The sequence below is a fragment of the Brachyhypopomus gauderio genome, chromosome 7 (assembly GCF_052324685.1).
Source record: "Brachyhypopomus gauderio isolate BG-103 chromosome 7, BGAUD_0.2, whole genome shotgun sequence".
NCBI lineage: Eukaryota > Metazoa > Chordata > Actinopteri > Gymnotiformes > Hypopomidae > Brachyhypopomus > Brachyhypopomus gauderio.
This window is the reverse complement of record NC_135217.1, coordinates 14,762,857-14,784,515: the sequence shown is the minus strand read 5'-3', so window position 1 is coordinate 14,784,515 and position 21,659 is coordinate 14,762,857. Positions and strand designations below refer to the sequence as shown.

The 21,659-nt window shown below is 43.0% G+C and overlaps 2 protein-coding genes across 3 annotated transcripts; both read left to right on the top strand.

Annotated features, from left to right (window-relative positions):
* The first annotated feature begins 282 nt into the window (after window positions 1–282).
* Window positions 283–11,743, top strand: sapcd2 (suppressor APC domain containing 2). Of its 2 annotated transcripts, none has more exons than XM_077012018.1 (6): window positions 283–1,293; window positions 3,174–3,310; window positions 8,438–8,584; window positions 8,814–8,915; window positions 9,292–9,405; window positions 9,509–11,743. In XM_077012018.1, exons 1-6 carry the CDS (start codon window positions 459–461, stop codon window positions 9,635–9,637), a joined length of 1,464 nt encoding a protein of 487 aa, XP_076868133.1. In that variant the 5' UTR covers window positions 283–458; the 3' UTR covers window positions 9,638–11,743. The 2 variants fall into 2 exon arrangements, with proteins under 2 accessions (XP_076868133.1, XP_076868132.1); XM_077012017.1 differs by having other exon boundaries at window positions 8,811–8,915.
* Window positions 11,744–20,307: 8,564 nt separating this feature from the next.
* hcar2 (hydroxycarboxylic acid receptor 2-) lies at window positions 20,308–21,282 on the top strand. Its single transcript, XM_077013495.1, has one exon. The coding sequence runs from the start codon at window positions 20,308–20,310 to the stop codon at window positions 21,280–21,282; it is 975 nt and encodes a 324-aa protein (XP_076869610.1).
* The last annotated feature ends 377 nt before the right edge of the window (window positions 21,283–21,659 follow it).

The window sequence follows — 21,659 nt, the reverse complement described above, 5'->3', positions numbered from 1 at the left end:
AAAGGCGTTATCTTACATGACAGGAAGCTATTTATCTTGTTTAGACAAATATTATGTTGCACGAGGATGTATCTTTTATATAAATCAGAATAAAATCCCTTTGGAAAACAGACTGGCTAACTGGTATTCAAATTCATAAAGCACAAAACTCAAACTCAGTGTGGCTGTTGTAGTAACCAATCAGCACATGGCAATTTCAACCGTGACCAATGGTAGATCCAATAGACCGAGTTGCGCAAACGTTTCAAGGGCGGACCCATTGAAAAAAGAAACTGGAGCAGAAACTTGTGAGAGAATTGCTGAAGAAACGGTAACGGGGCAGAAAGCAGATGACATTGTATCCAAAGGATATATTTGAATGGATCGCACCCGAGGTCTTTAGTGTTTTTCGGTTTAGCTTTTTTGGTTTTGCAGTGTTATGTGTGATAAAATAACTTTTCTAAACCATTGATAACTTTATGGCTTTGGTCGCATCGGATCCTAACTGCGAAAGGAGCGGGCTAACTTGCGGCACTGGTATCAAAAGGGAAGGCGTTCAAAGTAGAGCAAGGGGTTTAAAAATAACGAACATGCAACCAAAGGAAACAGTGCTGTCCACAGAAGCATTACCAAAGGCTTTTTTACATAGCTTGCGAACCTTATTCGATATTCTGGACGACGAAAGGCGAGGATATGTGCACATATCAGAGATTGAAAGTCGGTGGCAAGGCTCGGACACTCAGGATTTACCTGGCTGTGTATTGGATTGTCTAAGACGGGTTACGCCAACTCATGGTTGCCTGACTTTCGAGCGCTTCGTTGCAGGACTCCGGTTCTCGATGCTAAATCCCGAAAACAGCACCAAATCGTATTGCTCAAATAATAAGCAAAACTGCTTCCCAAACGGATCGAAACCACAACCACAGCAAACACACTCACATAAAACAGGCGGCTGCGCTTTGGGAACACGGCCGTATGAGGGTCATATTCGGCCTCTCGGGCCAAGCAATGGAACTAATATGCATCACAGCCATGCATCATCCTTTCAGAGCCGGACAAGACACCACGATGACACCAGTTCTGTATACACAATCTCAAGTAAACTGTCAACAAGCGACTCCTCAAATTACGCTGACCTTGCGAGTACAGCTCAGAGATACAGCAGCGGTGAATACGAAAGAACCGGGAGAAGTCTGGAGCGCATTCACGTTTGTAGATCAGATTCCGTTCGTGTTGGGAAAAAGGCGCGTCACCCGAATCGGGTCCGGTCAATTGAATCACTTGCGCTTGAGTCTTCCGGTGTCCAAAAGCAAAGTAAGTTGTTTGTGCATTACAGAAGCACGCGAGTAAATGTATTTCATTTGATTATTTATGAATACGAAGGCTCAGATTTGTAATTCACTTTCCAGCCATGCTGACATTCAGTTTATTGGTCAGATACAAGGAAAACAAAGCATCATCCAGCCAATTACAATACACTTTGCAGTTTCACCTTCACTGACCTCAACTGTGTCCTAGTTTTCTCTCTTATTGTCAGGTTCTTTCACTTCGCCGAAATACCCTTACTGATCGTAATAGGATAACGCTTGAGGTCACTGCTGTTGAAAAGTCCTTACTGTATGTACCTTGGGTAGAAATCTGTTCTTTGATCTAAGACGAGTTTGTATTTTACAGATCCTCATCCTAATAATTACAAAATAAACAGACAAAACTGATCTCCCATCAGTAGGAAAAGGTCACCCTGTGATATCTCAATAGATTTTAAAGGTTATTTCTGCTGAATGCTGTATTTCTTCTAGCTATCTAAGCAGTTATCAGATGAGTATGTTGTTAGGCAGGTGATAATACAATGGGGAATAGAAGAATACAAACAATCTAAAATAAGAATTGTCTTGAGCAGGTTAGCACACGGCATCAAATGCTACATAATACTATACTGTACATTGAATTAACACCGTAAGCCATGTTGGGCTTCTGCTTCGGTAGTCTTTCCTGAACTCTGTAATGAGACTATCCACAAAATATCTATCAGATTAAAATTAAAGCCCAGCCAAGTTAAAGGCCAACCAACATTATGCATTGTGTTTGTCACTAATGAAATATCTTAGAGTCTTACAGTGTCTTAAGCCAGTATCAATAGTTTGGCTGTCATCATTCATGCACAAATCAAGCAAACCAGTCCAGAACCGGGGCTGCTGTGTTGGATGGAGGAATTAGCCTTAGTGTTTCATGTGAACTTTGAACTTTGTCACCTGCCAACTCCTTGACACTTCCCTTCATCCTGCTCACGCCCCAAACCATATGCTTGCACTCATGATGATTTTATACTGATGCACTTTAATCAGTATGTTAATTAAGCAGATTAAATAGGGATGGGCAGTTAACTGAACAGGGTTGGGCAGGAGAGCTTGTTGGTGCCTGTACTCTGTAGATATGTTCCTTTGTGAAATCACCAGGAAAACCTGACAAACATCCCCCAAAACCACAATACATCTTGGAGCTGACATTAAACCCTTTGTTATTGTTCTCAAGCGGAGGATCATTTGTAGGTGTTCCATCTCTCATGCCCAGAACTCCTCTGGGCTAGGCCATTTGTGAGGAAAGATTAGCATTCACACTGTTAAGCAATTGGCATGTGTAATGTATCCTGCGAAGAATTTTCACAGGCTTGAGGTGCTATCTGCTCATGGGATGGTGAGGTTAGGTAGTACTGGATTAAGGCTTATACACTTTTCTTATAAGTTTTATAGCAAGTTAAAATTTAAAGCAAAAGCATAAAGGCAGCCTTTAAGTATAAAACCAGCCTTTTATATGGCTCTGTATAACAGTGTTCTACATTTGTTACACATTTGATTGATAATATGCTCATGTTGCTCACCTGGTTTTGACTCACAGGCATGACTTCCCCAGGCCTGCACAATATGCTTGACCTCCAAGTTTAGCTAATTAAATTGTCAGTCAAATGAGCTTGAAGATATGATTAATTGACATATATTGCAGGATGTAATTTTACAGCATCCTCATGCTTTAATATTTGGGTTCCTAAATTAAGCTAGATTGATACATTTGCAAACCCATTCATTCAAATACTGTTACTCCAAATTACTTTATGAAAAATAATAACAGAATAAACAATTAAAATAACTGAGCAGTGTTTTACATTATTTTTATTTGTTTGTTTGTTTGTCTCTTAGGCCCTCAGGGAAAGCAAGCTGGTTTTCCCCGCTCTCAGAGCGAGACCACCACAGGGTTCACAGGGTCTCGGCGGCAGGGCTGGAGCCAAGAAGAGCAGCGTCGACACACCATCACTAATGGCGTTGATTATGAAATGGTACGAAATCAAACATGTTGTTCCACCCTTCTTTTTTCTCCATTCTTGAGTTTAGCTAAAATATGTGAAGGTTACACTGTAAGAGTGGAGGACACCTGTTTGGTGATGGGAAATATGCTCAACTGACATTAAATCCCACCATGGCAAGGCTCCAGTGCTATTTGATCTGCTGAAGCAAAACAACTGACTTGTCTGAAAAATATGTTTCTTCCGACAGACCCCAGGTGGCTGACAGTTTAACAAGCAAGAAGAGGTTTTGGTTTTCAGTTGTTGCAAAGATAGATCTTTTTACGGTTTACAAATTGTTTCATGAGCAAAGCTATTCTGTGTTCACCTCTGAACATAAAGTAAACATTGTGATTGTCAAGTGTTGTAAAATAAGAACTAAGTTGGTTTTGGAAATCATGAAACTGTGGACCTGTATTGTGTAGAATACTCTGTAGAATACTGTTGGCCCTTTTCAAGCAACGAGGAACCCAAACCGTTCCAGTTGGCGCTGTACAGGTGCTTCTGAGAACGTTGTGCAAGAGACTCAGCCTGCGTTGCACCAATTTATTAGAACAGAGGACCTGTCATCAATCGAGGGTGTGGTACTTTGCACAGCAGAATAACCAATACTAACAAGATGATGAATATATTGCCTGTGAGCATTTGTAGTGTTGACAGATGTTTGTGTTGATCCAAAAAACAAGCATAGATCAACTCTTGGTGATAAGAAAATGGATAATAATAATAATAATAATAATGGATATTGAAATATAATACAATGTAAATATTATGGAGATAACAATTTTAAATAATCATGGAAATATTAACACTACATGTTGGCAAAATTTAATGTAATCAACCTAATGTCATTAATGGCTGATGCGTCTGGAGATGCAGAGTCAGTTTATAGTGTTGGTGTGAAGCTGGTGGCCTGTAACCCAACACACAAGCCAGCACAACAATGTGCTGGCACACTTCCCCTCCAGCTCCCCTGCACTGTAACTCTGTCCTCTATGCTTGTTGTCACGGTTCGCATTGAAGAACTATTCCTATTCGTTGTATAAAATGTCAAGTTATACAAACTGAATTGATCCAGCGACTGACTAGGAAAGTAATCAAATCTACCAGGATTTTTGTCTGCACTTGTTTTTCTTTTAGCTTCTTTTTAGCTTTTCTGTCAAGCTGTTGGTCCAGCAGAAAGCATTTCTCAGTATAATGATATATTCTCATTATTTAATTAGCCTAAATTATTTTTGCTGTTACACCTGATGCCATACTCTTATGAATATGATGGCTTCATGATGAGTTATTCAAATTGTAAAGGAATTTTCCCTGGAGTCATGGCCTTTGATTAGTGCTTGACTGATGGTAACCTTACCACTTATACAATCGGTAAAAAATGGTCTCAATCAGCATGATACATTTAACAACACAGTTATTGGAAAACAGCATTTGTGGTCCAAATCCACTAACCATATGAAATATGCAGTTGTAAATACAGTATTATGCTTTGTTCGGTAGACCGCTAGTGTTTAGAGTACTGTCTGTCACCCTGATGACGATGCTGCTTGTCTGACCTGAGGTGGTGACATTTGGTCGCATCGTCACCAGAGCCTTTTCCTGCCCCATCCTGTCTCTCTGTCCATTCTACATCCTTTAGTCTCCTCTAGCAAAAGTGTTGATTGGCAACACTTGCCAAAGTTTAGGACAGAGCGTGCAGATGTCGAAGACATGGTGTGTCTGAGACACGGTGTGTGTAAAAGTAAGAGGCTATGGGGCAGAAGTGACAATATACAGGTCGTGCATCCATTACACTAGTACATATGATGTACACAGACGTATTGCATTTGCTGATTTTATCACTAGAACCCTACATATCCATCAACCCAGCGGCTCTTTGGAAACTTTCTGATTCTCAGTTCCAGAATTGCAGTGTACTCTCATTGTACACTCATTCGAACGCATATTCATGGGGAAATTCTAAGCATGAGCACGTTTAGCTAATCAGTCAGGTGTTAGGGTTCAGAGAGCTTATAGCATCCTAAAGGCAACAGGATGCATAGCTAATCTACCCTGCCTATTTAGCAAATTCACACAAAATCCGGTTCTGTAAAGTTTTGTTTGTGTTCCAGAAAAATACAAAAAACTACAAAATATTTTTTTCATAGTATGACAGACGGTAGTAAAAGCTAATTCTGTGTGTGAAATATGAGAGAAATCTGTGCGTGATATCCCAGATTTAGGGAAAGTTAGGGTGTTTCAGAGCACGGTTCTTTATTTTGTTTGTTTGTTAGTTTGTCTACTTTGTTGGTTCATGATTGATATCGCAGTTGTTTAGTTTATTAAATGAGTTTTTAAATGAGGCTAAATTTCTGTAAGGAGAACATTAGCACGGGCTTGGTTTTGGGAAAGCTTTTTGTTAAGATACTGATTTTTTAAATCGTCATTTCTCTGTAATTTCGGGTTAGCCTGTTGCCCCAGAGTCTCCTGTTAAAACTGGCTGTGAAATCCCTTGGACTGGAATACAGGCTGCCTGTCATACCCATGCTGCCCATTACAGATGCTACCCAACCAGCCCCCATCCATTTAACGCCACTTCTATAGCTCACCCCCTCCCTCTGCCCCCAATACCCCTCCTCCTTCTCCACCTCCCCTCGTCCTGCCCGCTCCCCCTCTCTTAACTCTCATCACAGCCTCACTTTTTCCCCCATACCCATTACTCTCCCTCTCTCTCTCTCTTTCTCTCTGCTACTCTCTCTCTCTCTCTCTCTCTCTCTCTCTCTCTCTCTCTCTCTCTCTCTCTCTCTCTCTCTCTCTCTCTCTCTCTCTCTTATCCAAACTGCTCCCGCACCGCTCTTGTGTCTCCTGTCATTGCCTCTCTCTGCAGCACCCACCCACCTTGGTTCTGTCGCTCCCCCTGCCCCTCTTTCTCTACTCCAACCCTCCCCCATGGTGATGTGCCGACTGGGGCCCCGGGGCCCGGTAACTGGGAAGGCACTGGTCCCAAGCAGGCCTGCCTGGAGTGCCGTGCGGGCCACCTACACCACAGTCTTCATTCCCCTGAGCAGCAGCCTGTACTCCAGCAAGGCCGTGCACTTCTTTCTCTGGGTAAGTGATCTCATGCAGGAACTCTGGGCAAGGAGTGTGGAAGTGTTGAGGAGCAGCGTATTGAATCTTGAAGAGCAGCTATGCTTGATTTCATACTCTGGAGGCTACAAAATGGAATAATTAGCTCCACAGCTGTGAGGTATGCTGACATGTGTAAGGCTGATTTAGGGCCAGGCTGTGCTGTTGTGTTGTATGTAGCTGACAGTTGTTGCTCGGTGAAGAGCTCAGGATACCACCGCCAGTCGCTCTTGAACGAGAGCTCAACTGTCTACCTCTGTGCTCTGCGCTCTCACAGCTGACAGGCCGGCTGAAAGTTTAGTCTGGGTTAAATATGCCTTTCATTAGAAACTGTTTCATGGTTTCAAGGTTTGCCCTGCGGTCTGAAGTACTCTCTTAGTGTGAACACGTGCTGAAGGGCTGTTTCCCAGCCTGACATGCTCTGCACTTCGGGACTACTGCTCTTTATGCAGTGATGGCCTTGTCTACCATTGTGTGACTTTCAACACCATGTATGGTCTGCATTGTGTTCTGCCATACCCCACAAGCCCACCCCTGCTCCCTTTACAAAGAGGGTTTACCCTCTCGATGGCCCACCACACAAACATGGAGCCCTTTTCTCTATCCATTTCTCTGTCTGTCTCTCTACCTCTGTCTGTCTACCTCAGTCTGTTTCTCTCTGCTTGTCTGTCTCTCTGCCTTTTTCTCATTGGGACTCCAAATCAAATGAGAATAAAAAAATTAAAATTAAATTGAAATAAATTAAAAAAAAGAATTAAAATAGAATTCCATTTAGTATGCATTTGCTTGAGAGAGCTAGATTCACTCGTTATTCTAACCAGTGTCAGCAGGCTCACAGTGAGAACTTTGTGAAATGCATAGTTAATTAAGGCCTGCTCAATGTAGACATTTTCCAAGCCTTCTGTTCTATTTCACAAACACTTAACTGCAGTATGTAGCAACAAATATTTTGATGTTTGACCAAAAACTGATCAGAACCAAAAACTGAATTTAAATTTATTTCTATTTAGGGCATTTAGCAGACACTCTTATCCAGAGTGATTTACAAAGTGCTTTGCATCTGTTCACAGAATTCATCCTTGATATTAGCACAGATAGGCCAGAATTCAAGACACCCTTGAACCAAATTACTACTAAACTACAGGAATCAATGTCATTACCTATTTTGATTAAACAGGCTCACTTAAAAAGGAATGAAACTTTTACCATAAAGTGCAAATACGCATAGACAGACATACAATTTAAGAACAAGGAGAACGGGTGCTATCTGCTGAGTTGGCGCTCATTTAAGTACTCAACAAACAGGTGAGTCTTCGATCTACGTTTGAAGATGGCAGGAGACTCTGCAATCCAAGCAACTAATGGAAGATTGTTCTACCATCTTGGAGCCAAGACAGGACAGTCTTGAGTTTTGTCTTCCGTGAGACTTTAAGTATGGAATCTCAAGTCATTCCATGCTTGAGATTCTGAGTGCTCGTGGTACGGATCGGGCTTTGACAATGGACATCATGGTTTTATATCTGATGCGTGCCACTACTGGAAGCCAGTGAAGAGAGCGTAGCAGAGGAGGCACATTTGAGAACTTGGGGAGACTGAAGATCAGTCGTGCTGCAGCATTCTGAATTAGTTGTAGAGGTCTGATGACCCGTAGAGAAAGACCTGCAAGTAGGGAATTGCAATAGTCCAGCTTTGAGATGACTAGAGACTGCACAAGCACCTGAGTAGCTTTGTGTGAAAGGAAGGGCGGTATTCTCCATATGTTGCAGAAGAGAAATATGCAGGATATGGTCAGCTTTGAAACATGTGTTGAGAAGGACAACTGGTTGTCCAATGTAACACCCAGGCTTGAGCAGTTTCTGATGAGGTGACTTCAAAGTGTATGGGCTGCTTGATTATTAACCTCTGAAATGAATCCCAGTCAAGGTCTCCCTCACTTTACTAAATCACTGAAAGACACTGAGAACCTTTGGTTCTTTAGTGTGACCCTAAGCCTGTACAGTGCTTCCTCTGCAGCTGAAGCAGATGAAGGAGCTCGAGCAAGAGAAGGACTCACTGCTAGCTGGCCTGGATGTGGTGGAAAGGGCCAGAGAGTGGTACCAGAGCCAGATCCATAATGTTACTGAGAGACAGAGGCTGGTGGGACAGAGCAGCCACTGCTCCGTACGTACTGCACACATGTAGACACATACTCACGCACACAAACACACATTTTGTAGCACTACTGTTTCAGAAGACTATAGAATATGGAAAAAAACACTATAAATGAGATATTGATAAGTAACGGTTATGCGTAAATGTGTAATATTCTTGTATGTATGATGTTTCATTTTTGTCGAGATCTATAGATGGTGTCCCCTAGGCTGATTTGTATTTTTCTATTTGTTAGCAGGATTTTATGATGGAATCTGGACAAAATCGTCTAAACATCCTGCTGCCCAAACTACAAGAAGTCAGTTGCTGCCTTAATGATCTCATATCCTGTTCTGGAATGGTTCGTAAGCCACATCATTATCTCTTACACTATTGACCTATGTTGATCATGAGCAAGGTCTTTGTGCATGATGATTCCTTAATAGTGGTCTTCTTCATTTGAGGAATGAATCAGTCTAAGCTCTTACTTTTCAGTTTTCAGTTGAAAGATTATCTGTGCTTTTCAAGCTTAGAGGCAAACACCCACCCATGTTCTTATATAATTTGTATCTGGACAGCTTCTTTCAAACAGCACAAGCCTTTTAGATCTTTCTCACATCGATTGTAAATGGAGGGGACACTGTGCTGTGTATCCAGGAATTTGCACAAAGCCAGCCACTCTGTGTGTCCAGGAGATTGGACTAAGTCAGAAATGTCTTTACTGTTCTTCTTCTCAGGCCTTGGCCTCAGCCAGCCCCCATGGGTCTTCCATCGCCCCCAGTGGTCTGGCTGTCCAAGTCCCTCCACAGGCCATCCAGCGACTGAAGGACCAAAATCGTCTTCTCACACAGGTGAAGCCCATTAAGATTTCACCTACTGCCATATAATTTATAATAACCTCTCCCTTTCTCTGACTCATTCTCTCTTTTGCTGGTGCTCTCTCTGCCCTCTCAGGAAGTGACTGAGAAGAGTGAGCGTATTACCCAGCTCCAGCAGGAGAAGTCTGCTCTCATCAAGCAGCTGTTTGAGGCACGGGCCCGTAGCACTCATGACAGCAGTGCCCTCGACTCCACCTTCATATAGAGGAATGAATTCGATGACTGCCTGACCCCAACCACGTCAGGCTGGCAACACTCCACAGTCACCATACTTTAGACTGTGACTTTATCATGACCACTCTTGTTACCATGTGTTGATGAGATTCTGTTTGACTAACTCACACTCTACAACTGTATTAGTCCAAAGTGTGTTTAAGGAGGACATCTTAACAAACCACAAGTACTTCTCCATCTAAGGCGATTTAGGATTAGACTTTGAGCATCAACGGAACTAATGCAAAGAGAGACATTAGATCTGTAATGTCTCACAGGAACTCAAACTTAATTTCAACCACTCAGTTCCTCATCTTTGCTTTCTAATTACTTTTTCTAATGCAGCGCTCCCCAACCTTTTGTGCACTATGGACCGGTTACATGTCAGACAATATTTTCATGGACGGCCTTTAAAGTCTGGGGGGTAAATATGACTGTACGACTGTAAATATGACTGTACGACATTGATACAACATGGCATAAAAACAAATATAAACCGCATAAAAATAACTCACCAGACATACTGACCGATGCAATTTTTTTTATTATTCAAAATATAACATCACTCGGACTCTGATTGTCAATAAAATATATTTTTTTCTGTGCGGCCCAATACCAAACCGGTCCACAGCCCGGTGGTTGGTAACCGCTGTTCTAATGCACCTGCCTGAATTATATAGTGTGGAACTATAGCCTTGAACAATTCAGTGGTTGAACATCTGGAGACCATCACATACTTTCTCACATGTGAATGTTTATCACCATTAAGATAAACATCACAGATTGTCCACATAAGCTGCTGTATCACTTTGCCTCCTAAACTAGATTGCTAGATGCATAATCCAAAACCCAGTTCATCAGGCATGTTCTGTAAATTTGTTAGAGTCCCATATATACCCTGTAGCATAAATACAATAGGAGACATTGGGTTGAACACTTAAGATATCACTTCATTTAAATACAATTTCCTTGAAGAAGCATGTTTTGTGGAATAGCTGTGAAGATTTACATTCTAGGAGTTATGGATTCTTAACCACGAACGGATTCATCATTTGTACAGGAACACAGAAACCACAGAATAGAGATCTCTAGTTCTGGAAAAAAGGTTTGAGTTGGTATTGTGATTCCTATCAAGAGTATCTAGAATAATTTCCATGTCATTTGTTTTCTGAAGGGAAAATCAGGTTTTGTTGTTGAGGTTTCATTTGTAACTCTTAGTGGGATCTAGTCATTACTAATGATATTAAGAGGGAGATGTACTTTATTTAGAGCTAGCAGTTGGTGGTCTCTGGTACAAAATGTGTGGACCAACTAAGCACAACACTGATCTCAGCATTTGAGAGACAATGCTGAGAGAAAATTATGACGAGCTCAAAACTGATGCTAGGGAGGTGTGAGGGAGGAAGGGCGCAGGAGGGAAAGAGAGATTATGAGAATGTGTTTTGATTGCCTTCTCAAGTTGGCAAAGAAAGTTCTGGTTTCTGCATTTACATCATTTACACTTGCCTTGGCAGCCAGTGGTGTTCAGCACACTAGGCACATGCAAATAAAAAAAGTTGAAATCTATAAAATTTTAAAAACCTAATTCAACATAATTCAAGCTAGTTGATGATATATCATAGCTTTAGCTTCTGCCTATTCGTCAGCTGAACATTTAGAAACTTGCATATGCATATAACATGCATATCCAACCTTTCTACATTGTGTGGTCCCTAATAGTGTTACAAATGTTAAACGTTTGAATACTATACACCTTGGTGAACAAGCGTTAACTTTGTTGATGTTATAAGTGTTGTTTGTTTCTCATTTTTAAACCTTGTTGTCCTTGGTATCACCGGAGGAGCTGTTTTATTTTGTCAGGACTGACAAAGCTTATGGCAGGGAGACTCCACATTAGCTCTTATAAAAAGAAGAGTTTGTTCAAAATTGAAACTCCAGGCACATTTAAATGTGAAAACTGAAAGTTTTTTTTTTATGTTGAACTATATCTATTTGAATTTCAATCAAATGTGTCTTTACGGATTTAAATGCAATTCAGATCTATTTAAGTCTGCTTCAAATGAATGTGAAAAATATGAAATAAAAAATTGCTGCACAATGGCATTTTAAATTTATTTCATGAAATTCAAATTCAAGCTACTGAAACTACATCAAGTATATGATCAATTAATGCCAAAAATGTTAATGTTAATGCCCTGTTGTGTGCAAACACATAACATAGCATACAAATACAAAACCTGAAAATTTAACACACACAGTGTACAAATACAAACCTCAACAACTTAATGCACACATTGCACTTTTGCAAATATAAGACTATGGCCCAGGGATTCCCAATCCCAGTCCTGATCCAACACAAGCACAGGCCCCCTAGGACTGACTTTGAAAACCAGTGCCGCCCCATGCATCAGTGGTAAGGGGTTATCAGAGGACCACTACTTGTGATAAAGTGTGACCCGATACTCCTTAAGTGTAGGGAGTCACACTATGGGTAGTGTCGGGCAAGGGGCCTTGTAGCCTGGAATAAGTCCGCACAAGAGGTTGAAACCTGCTTTTCTTTTGCACCTAGAGCCCACATGTACATACGTTCCTAGCCTACTCTCCTGGGCTAGTCTCCACTTGGGCTAGTTACACCCCGTTATATTCCGTCAGCCCCTCCCCAAGAATATTCCATTTATGTTACGGGTAACACAGGGACAAAGAATATAATACATTCTAATTGCTATTTATACATAATTAAATAAACATCTTTGGTCACATCTTCTCATGTCATGACATTACTCTCTTTTCATAATTTTCATTTTACATGTACACATACACTACCGTTCAAATGTTTGGGGTCACCTAGACAATTTTGTGTTTTCCCTGAAATCTCATACTTTTATTTATCAAATGAGTTGCAAAATGAATAGAAATATAGTCCAGACATTGACAAGGTAGAAATAATGTTTTTTTTTTTATTTGAAATAATTTTCTACCTTAAACTTTGCCTTTGTTAAAGAATACTCCCATAGCAGCAATTACAGCATTGCAGACCTTTGGCATTCTAGCTGTTAATTTACTGAGGTAATCTGGAGAAATTTCACCCCATGCTTCCAGAAGCCGCTCCCACAAGTTTGATTGGGTTGATGGGCACTTTTTTCGTACCATACGGTCAAGCTGCTCCCACAACAGCTCAATGGGGTTGAGATCTAGTGACTGCGCTGGCCACTCCATTACCGATAAAACACCAGTCTGCTTCTTCTCTAAATAGTTTGTGCATAATTTGGAGGTGTGCTTTGGGTCATTGTTCTGTTGCAGGATGAAATTGGCTCCAATCAAGCGCTGTCCACAGGGTATGGCATGGTGTTGCAAAATGGAGTGATAGCCGTCCTTATTCAAAATCCCTTTTACCTTGTTCAAATCTCCCACTTTACCAGCACCAAAGCAACACCAGACCATCACATTACCTCCACCATGTTTGACAGATGGTGTCAGGGACTCGTCCAGCATCTTTTCAGTTGTTCTGCGTCTCACAAATGTTCGTCTGTGTGATCCAAACACCTCAAACTTTGATTCGTCTGTCACTTTTTTCCAATCTTCCTCCGTCCAATGTCTGTGTTCTTTTGCCCATATTAATATTTTTCTTTTATTAGCCAGTCTCAGATATGGCTTTTTCTTTGCCACTCTGCCCTGAAGGCCAGCATCCCGGAGTCGCCTCTTCACTGTAGACGTTGATACTGGCGTTTTGCCGGTACTATTTAATGAAGCTGCCAGTTGAGGACCTGTGAGGCGTCGATTTCTCAAACTTGAGACTCTAATGTACTTTTCTTCTTGCTTAGTTGTGCAGCGGGGCTTTCCACTTCTCTTTCTACTCTGGTTAGGGCCTGTTTGTGCTCTCCTCTGAAGGGAGTAGTACACACCATTGTAGGAAATCTTCAGTTTCTTGGCAATGTCTCGCATGGAATAGCCTTCATTTCTCAGAACAAGAATAGACTGTCGAGTTTCAATTGAAAGTTGTATTTTTCTGGCCATTTTGTGAGTTTAATCGAACCAACAATTGTAACAGATTTGGTCAGTTTTATAGCTTCTCTAATCAGCAAAACTACCTACTTGCACAAGGGTTTTCAAGGGTTTTCTAAATATCCAATAGTCTCCTTACACAGTTAGCAAACACAATGTACCATTGGAGTGATGGTTGTTGGAAATGGGTCTCCATACATCTATGTAGATATTGCATTAAAAACCAGACGTTTACAGCTGCGCCCGGTGGAGGGTTTGCAGTGAGGGCAGGAGGAGGACCTCCCACCGCAGCACCTGCAGCACCCGCGGCTCCCGTGTTCTCCCCACTGGTCGCCCTCCTCCTGGCGCGAAGCCTGGCGCCCATTGCTTGTTTGTCTATTCCGGTGTTTGTGAGTCTTCCCATATGTTTGCCTAACCCCCTTTTCCCGTTTGTGCCTATTTGTGTAAGTGTACCAGTTTGTGTGTTTATAACTGTCCCGTTAAATGTGTCTAACGTCTTTTCCCCCGTCTTCCCAGGGAGGGTGTTCTAGGCGGTCCGTGGCAGACGCTTCTCCGAGGGCAGTCACCTCCCAGACGCAGGACTGAGCACGTCGGATCCGCCCATCGACGTGGGTTCAGGGCACTCGGTCCTATTGGCACCCCGGGACGGGTAGTGCCCTTGGAGGGGGCGTCTGTCACGTTGAGGACCCCGGCCCCTCCCTTTTGGGCGTGTGTTTACGTTGTCCACGTGTACTCGTCTGCGTCTGTGGATATCTGTGGGTGCGGTTATGTCTTGTGATAATCCGTCTCACCTGTGACTCGTCTCGTAATCACGCGGGGATCATGTGGTTTGTCTATTTATTGTGCGCTCGCGCAGTGTCCTGTGCTCGTCGTTGTCTAAAGTTTCAACGTCTCCGTATATGTTCAATGTTTTACGTGCGCTTTATGCGCTATATAAGTGTTAAGAATAAAGTGACGTCTTCGCCACAAGGATTCTGTGTCTCCTCCTTCGTGCAGCACCGATCGTCACATACTGTCATGTGTTCCTGTCTCCCCCCTTGTCAGTCTTGACTTTTGTTTTGTTCTCTGTGTTTGCGTGTCTTTTATTTTGACATTTCCTAGTTGTCTCTGGTTTCACACCCCTGCCGTGTTCTCTGCCCCTCGTTATCACTTTCAGGTGTATCTTGTTGTGTCCCTTGTTTAGTTGATGTATTTAAGTCCTGTGTTTGGTCTCTTTGGTTGTGGGTTATTGTAACTTGTGAGTTGAATGTTGTTAAGCTGTATAGTGTAATTTGTGAGTATTCGGTTTGTCTTTATGACTTTTGTGTTAGTTATTGTTATCTTTGGTCTTTGTATGAGTTGTATTGATTTTGTGTTAGACATTTACATTAAACCTCTTGAAAGCTGCATATGCGTCCCACTGGCTAAGCCAGGTTTGTTACAGAATAACCCACCGTCACAATGGACGCAGCAGCTACGGGAGTGAGACCTGTGCCTAGCCTACCCCCTCCCAAGGATGTAGAGGACTACGTGGCACAGTTGGACTGTTTGCAATCATGTCTCGCCTTGGACACTACAGGTAGACCGATAGCGCTGCCCTCACTGACTCACTGTCCAGACGTATTCGACGGTAAGGAGGATTCAGCCGATGGCTTTGTGTTGCAGTGCAGGGCCTATTTCCGGTTCTTAACATGCCCTCAGCCGCCAGACATGGTCCTCGTTCTGTTCATGAGGACGAGACTAGCGGGTAAGGCACTGGAGTGGGCGAACATTGTCCTTACCCACAGGTCTGAGGTAGCCTGGACAGTGGAAGGCTTTTTTGGGTTATTACAGGCAAGGTTTTCCAGTGATGCCCCCCGGCCTTACAGCATGTCGGAGATTGACTGCAAGAGTGCACCCCTTCCTGGAGGAGTCTACACCACCATTGCGGCGGACCATCCAAATACTTTTTTGGGGGGGCGCTGGGAGCCTGTGCGTCAGGTCTTCACGTCTCCTCAGTCCAACCCCACCGACGGTGAGGGGAGGATGAGGGGACTGAGGAGTGGCGCAGGGGCAAACCTGTGTTCCCCAGACCCGCAGCCTGTGACGCCTCTTCCAGACCCACAGCCGGCCACGGCGCCTCCAGACCCGCAGCCGGAGGCCCAGGAGAGGCCTGCACCCGCGCCGGAGGCCCAGGAGAGGCCTGCACCCGCGCCGGAGGCCCTGGAGAGGCCTGCACCCTCGCCACCTGTTCCCGCGACCCGGAAGGGGTCACTGCCGCCTGTTCCCGCGACCCGGAAGGGGTCACTGCCGCCTGTTCCCGCGACCCGGATGGGGTCACCGCCGCCTGTTGTTCCCGGGGCCCGCATGGGGTCACCGCCGCCTGTTCCCGCGACCCGGATGGGGTCACCGCCGCCTGTTGTTCCCGGGGCCCGCCTGGGGGCTACTTCTGTTTCTTGTGCCCTCTCAGGGCCCACAGTGACTGTTCCGCCCGTCTGTGGGCCCGATGTGGACATTATTTTTGCTCCCCCCAGTGTTCATGGCTCTCTCGGTCAAAAAGGTTCCCGACCCCTGGTTTACTGCAAAATGGCTGCGCAAGTCACAGGTTATGGGCCCAGGAAGGAGACTGGGAATTGGTGGACCAAGCTTTTGTTGGAGAAGAAAGTAATTACAAACTTTGGGAGATGAAGTTTCTAGGCCACATGTACTTACAAGGGCTACGATATTGACCCCCGCCCCACACCAATGAAGCAGGTAATGCAAATAAAGATAGCTAAAAATTAAGAAGCAAATTTTTGGACAATAAGAGCCTCTCATTAATTATGAGCAGAGCAGCAGATGACAGGAGATGCACGTTAAACTGTATACCATCTGCAGAAAAGGGCAAAGAGAAAACTTCAGACCTAGATACAACATGTTATAGTTGCAGACAAAAAGGGCACAAGGCCAGAACATGTACCAATGTAAGTCATTGTCCACAAATTAAGAGCTGCAGCTACTGTAGAAGTGGAAGCTGCAAGGAGACATCATGCATGTGCAAAAAGAGGAACAATGTGAAAAAGGCAAACTATGCAGGAGAACATAAAGGTGTTTTCAAGTCTAATGACTTCCAGGAAAGTGGACTCAAACACAAAGGCCTTATAGTTCACTATATATATAGCCCAACTTCACACAAAATTACAGACACTGGAAAATTTGATGTATTCCAATCGGAACAATCTGAACATTTGAACTGAACTGAATTTGAACAAGAACTAGTGGCATACCACTGAAGAGGGGCGATGCAGAGGTATGCTCTATAGACAGATAGATGTCTATGTAGATAGATAGACCTTTTGGGCATGACATTAGCAAAAGTATTGCATATTCCCATGTACCATCAAGACATTTTCTCAGTTAAAATTGCAACAGTTAATGGAGCTTCTATGAATTTTCGCAGAAGAATCGAATAACATTTGACATAGAGGTATACAACGGATGTCACTACCTATGTGACAACATGTGTTGTAAAAAGCGCTATATAAATTTGACTTTGACTATCTGAACATTGGTGAGGAAGAAAATGGAAACTGTTGCAATGGATGCTACGACATTCAGTGTTACACATTGACTATTGTTAAAGAGTCTGTCACGTACCTCAGAGTTACAGAAAGGCAGTGAATTCAGAGGTACATTTGTGGATGGATGCTATGAACGAGGATATGAATTCTCTGATTGATAATGACAAATACAAACTAACCCCTTTGCTAGAAGGTAAATGAGCAGAGGGGAGAATATGGGTCTATTCCAGGGGTGGCCAACCTGTCAGAGACCAAGAGCCACTTTTTTTTTACTGTGTTACAGCAAAGAGCCACATCATACACATGGGCACGCTTGAACATCACCCATCCCTTCCCCTCTCTCTCTCATACATGGAGAGTGAGAGTGAGAGAGAGAGAGAGGCCTCTGCTCATTTATTGTAATTATCTCACACAAACAGTGCAGGGGGCAGTCATGGTCTGGTGGTTAGAGAGCCGGTCTTGTGACCAGAGGGTCATGGGTTCAATTCCCAGGCCTGTAGCCTTTAAGGAGGTGCTCTTGAGCAAGGTCCCTGGGTGCTGGGCTAGCGCTGCCAATTCTGTTAAAAACGTCCTCTGTTCATCTTCATATTTTTGTTTTGCTGTGCTTTTTTCTCTGCCATTTTGAGAACAAACTTGACACAAATTGTTTATTGAAATGATCTTGTCCTGACTGGGAGGCAGTGTTTTCATCTCACGCACATGCGTGTTTGATGAAAATACCTGGGTGAACTCAAGCTAAGCGAACAGCACAGCGGGTGTCAATTGTTGGCGGGGGGTGTAAAATGGATGCATTAAGTATTAATGGTAAGTATTATATCGCGATCGATCGATCGCCATTGGTTGGGGAACTAGTAACTCATTGAATCATGGATGTAGATTTTTTTCAGCGTGAGAAATCGGATGTATAGCGTGAGAAATCAGATGTATGGCGTGTGACGACAGTCAAATGCGTGGGTCTCACGCTCATTGCGTGAGAGTTGGCAAACCTGCTGATGAGGTAACCGGGCCTGAAGCATATCACGCCTTATGTTTGTGTCAAAGTTTGTGTTTGTTATTTAATGTGCTGTTCGCTTAGCTTGAGTTCACCCCGGTATCACACCGTCAAATGCGCATGTGTGAGATGAAAACACGGTTTCCCAGTCAGGACAAGTGTGTGACATTTGTAATAAATCTGAGCAGAGGTATCTCTGTGTGTGTGTGTGTGTGTGTGTGTGTGTGTGTGTGTGAGAGAGAGAGAGAGAGGAAGGGATGAGTGATGGCAGGGTTGCCAACGCAATGAGCATGAGACACACGCATTTGACTGTCTTCACACGCCACACATGCGATTTCTCACACTGAAAAAAATCTAGTTTATTTATCTCTGATCTACATCTATGATTCAATGAGTTACTAATTCGCCAACCACTGGTGATCGATCGATCGCGATATAATACTTAATTTGTGTCCATTTTACACCCCCCCCCCCCCCGTTAATCATTTACACCCCCCCCCCCCCACCCCCCTCAACAATTTACAAGATCAAATCTCACTCCCAGTAATCTTGGAAAGTTGGCAACCCTGGTGATGTGGCTCTTTGCCGTAACACAGTAAAAAAGTGACTCTTGGTCACTGACGGGTTGGCCACCCCTGATCTAGTAAGACACATGGGTATAATTAGTTAGGATCTGTCATAATCTATTATAATCACATAGAGAATGTTAGTAGTATTAGAGCAGTGAAACTCACACTTTGTTTACACTTGATGTGAAACAAATGTGCCTTTGTTATTTAGACCTCATATAAGGACAGAAATTATTTATTTGTTTTATTTCTATATGTGTGAACTATCTGACCATGATGACCCTGAATAGTCACCTTGCTTTGTCTGCACTGACTGGATTTTTCAGGGCTGATTAGTAGATAGGTAGATTGGAATCCCATTTTAATTCTAGCAAGTCCTGCATGGCACATAACCCTGGTAAAAAAAAAGCCTCCTCCTAAAAACGGACCATTTGTACTGAGACCACTGACAAAGCTTTGACTCAAAATGTCATGTGTGGCATTTTTATTGTACTATTAAAATACCATGCCAACATGCTTGAAGAGGTGCACTGGATGTCTCTAAAGACATTTGCACAAAGTAAAACACAGCTACACAAACATATGTGGAAAAAACAGTAGTCACTTATGTCTTTAAAAATTTAAATCATACAAGAAGGCAGCTTAATTGCTTTCATGTAATATGTTACACTTTGTTACACTGAATTTCAGGAGAGTACCACTGGACGGTTGCATCAGTTGTTTACTTCCAAATTTCCGTCAAGCTCCGATGGCATATTGCATCATTACTGATCGGTGTGAACGATGAGGACTTGCCAGAACATGTTCAATTTAACCAATGCAATCTCTCTTTATAATGCTCAAGAACTGGTGAAGTCAAAAATGGTTTAAAAGAAATTAATGAATAAAATCCCATTTGTGTTTGAGTCTATGTACTTCGGATTAAAAATAATGGCAATGGTTAGAGGGCCTGGACCGGAAAATCTCTGTGTCCCCCCTCGCTGAAGCAGACTTCACTGTGATTGGGTAATCCCATTCCCCATAGAATTGAATCATGGGTCCTGGGTTGTCCTCTGCACTTGGGCTTCATGAGGGGCTATGGTTTTATGACAGATACTCCATCAACACCACCAATGTATAGATTTACATCTATGGGATTTAGCACACATTTTATCCAGAGCAACCTACCGCACTGCAGATATTATTATTGTTATGATTCATAGAACTTTTACAAACAGTTGTTTGTCAAAGATGAAAGTCAGTGGTTTATGTTTTGGACCAGACAGCTCATGGTCACAAGACCATGTTTGGAAATGTTTATGGCTGGATGTAAATACTGTGCCTTTAAAACGTTTAATGGGTTTAGTAGATCGCAAGTTGTTCTGCTTGTGTAATTGTTCCTCTTGTTTACAGTGTTGCGTTTGCTTTTTCTATAAGAAGTGGTCTTTGATTAAATTTAAATAAAATTCTTCCTGAAACACTTTAGTGACAGTCTAAAGACTTTAGTAAGAGAGGAGCTGTAGCACCAAGTGTAATGCTTTTGCTTTTTATTCCAGCATCCTTGGTTGGAGACCACACTGTCCTCTCCATCAGGTGAAACAGAATGCATGTAGCTGTCTACATCAATAACTCGCTACTACTCAGTCACCAGCCCATGAACACCTCTGCAGCTGACCAGAACATTTTTGAGATGTGCAAAGACCTGCCTGAAGTCCTCCTTTTTTACCTGGGCTTACAATTTGTCAACATGTTCCTAGGTGTACCGGCCAACCTAATGGTGCTGTGGCTCATTCACAAGAATAAGAGTGACTCATCCACCTCAGACATCTTCATCATGCACCTGGCTGTGCTGGACACATTCTTCTGCCTCATCCCACCGCTGGAGTTGATCAACCTGGTCTACCTGACCACCAGCAGCACCTGGTATGTCCTGCGCTTCTTCTATGGCATCAAGGACTCGTCACCACTCTTCCTCTCATGCATCTGCCTTGACCGCTACATGGCCGTGCTCCACCCATTAACCTTCAACCAGCTGAAGGAGAGGCGATATCGTGCCATATGTGCCGCCAGCGTCTGGGTAGCCACCCTCACCTACGCTGTGGCCAAATGTGTCGGCACCATCCTCAACTTCCACAAGGCCTTCACAGCCATGATACTGGCAGCGTTTGCTTTCATGGTGTTCTGCAACATCTCCATCCTGTGGGCACTGAGCCAGTCCAGGCTAGGCCATGATGAGATGCACCCGGTCAAGAAGAGGGCTTTTAAGATGGTCCTAATTATTCTGGCCATCATTGTCTTCAACTACTTCCCACCTGTAGCTCTCTTTCCATTTCAGGCCTATTTCTCTCAAGAAGTGTACATGTGTTACATTCACTACATAGCCTTTGGCTTCATGGACATCAGCAGTAGCATTCAACCACTGTTATACCTGTCCAAAGAGAAGCCAAAATGCCCAGCATGCTGTTGCAAGTGCTGCATCACTAAAGAGACTGACAATATAGTCACGCCTGAGCCATCAACCGTGTACACTGTAAACAGCAAAGATTTCTCTCAGATTAATATTAAGATGATTGTGTGAAAACTATGCTGAATATAAATATTATTTATTTTGTGATGAGATTTGTTTTAAATTCCAAATAATGTTTGCACTTCCAGGCTACTTCAGCTATATAGCTATAGAATAAAAGATTAATTGATTTCTGCTGTAATTTCAGAACTTGAAGATGTTAAATTATAATCCCATCTCAGACATTTGATGTTGATTATCAAGTACTGTTTCCAGTTGTCACTGAAACACTGCAGTGGTCTGAGGAGACCTCACTAAACCCTTACTATACAGCTTTATCTCAAGGTAAAACAATCACACATCCTATGTTCTCTGTAGGCAGGTGCACATTTCATTTGCTCAGTTGCACTCGACTGAAACCCATGCGCTTGTAAAGCTGCTTTGTGACG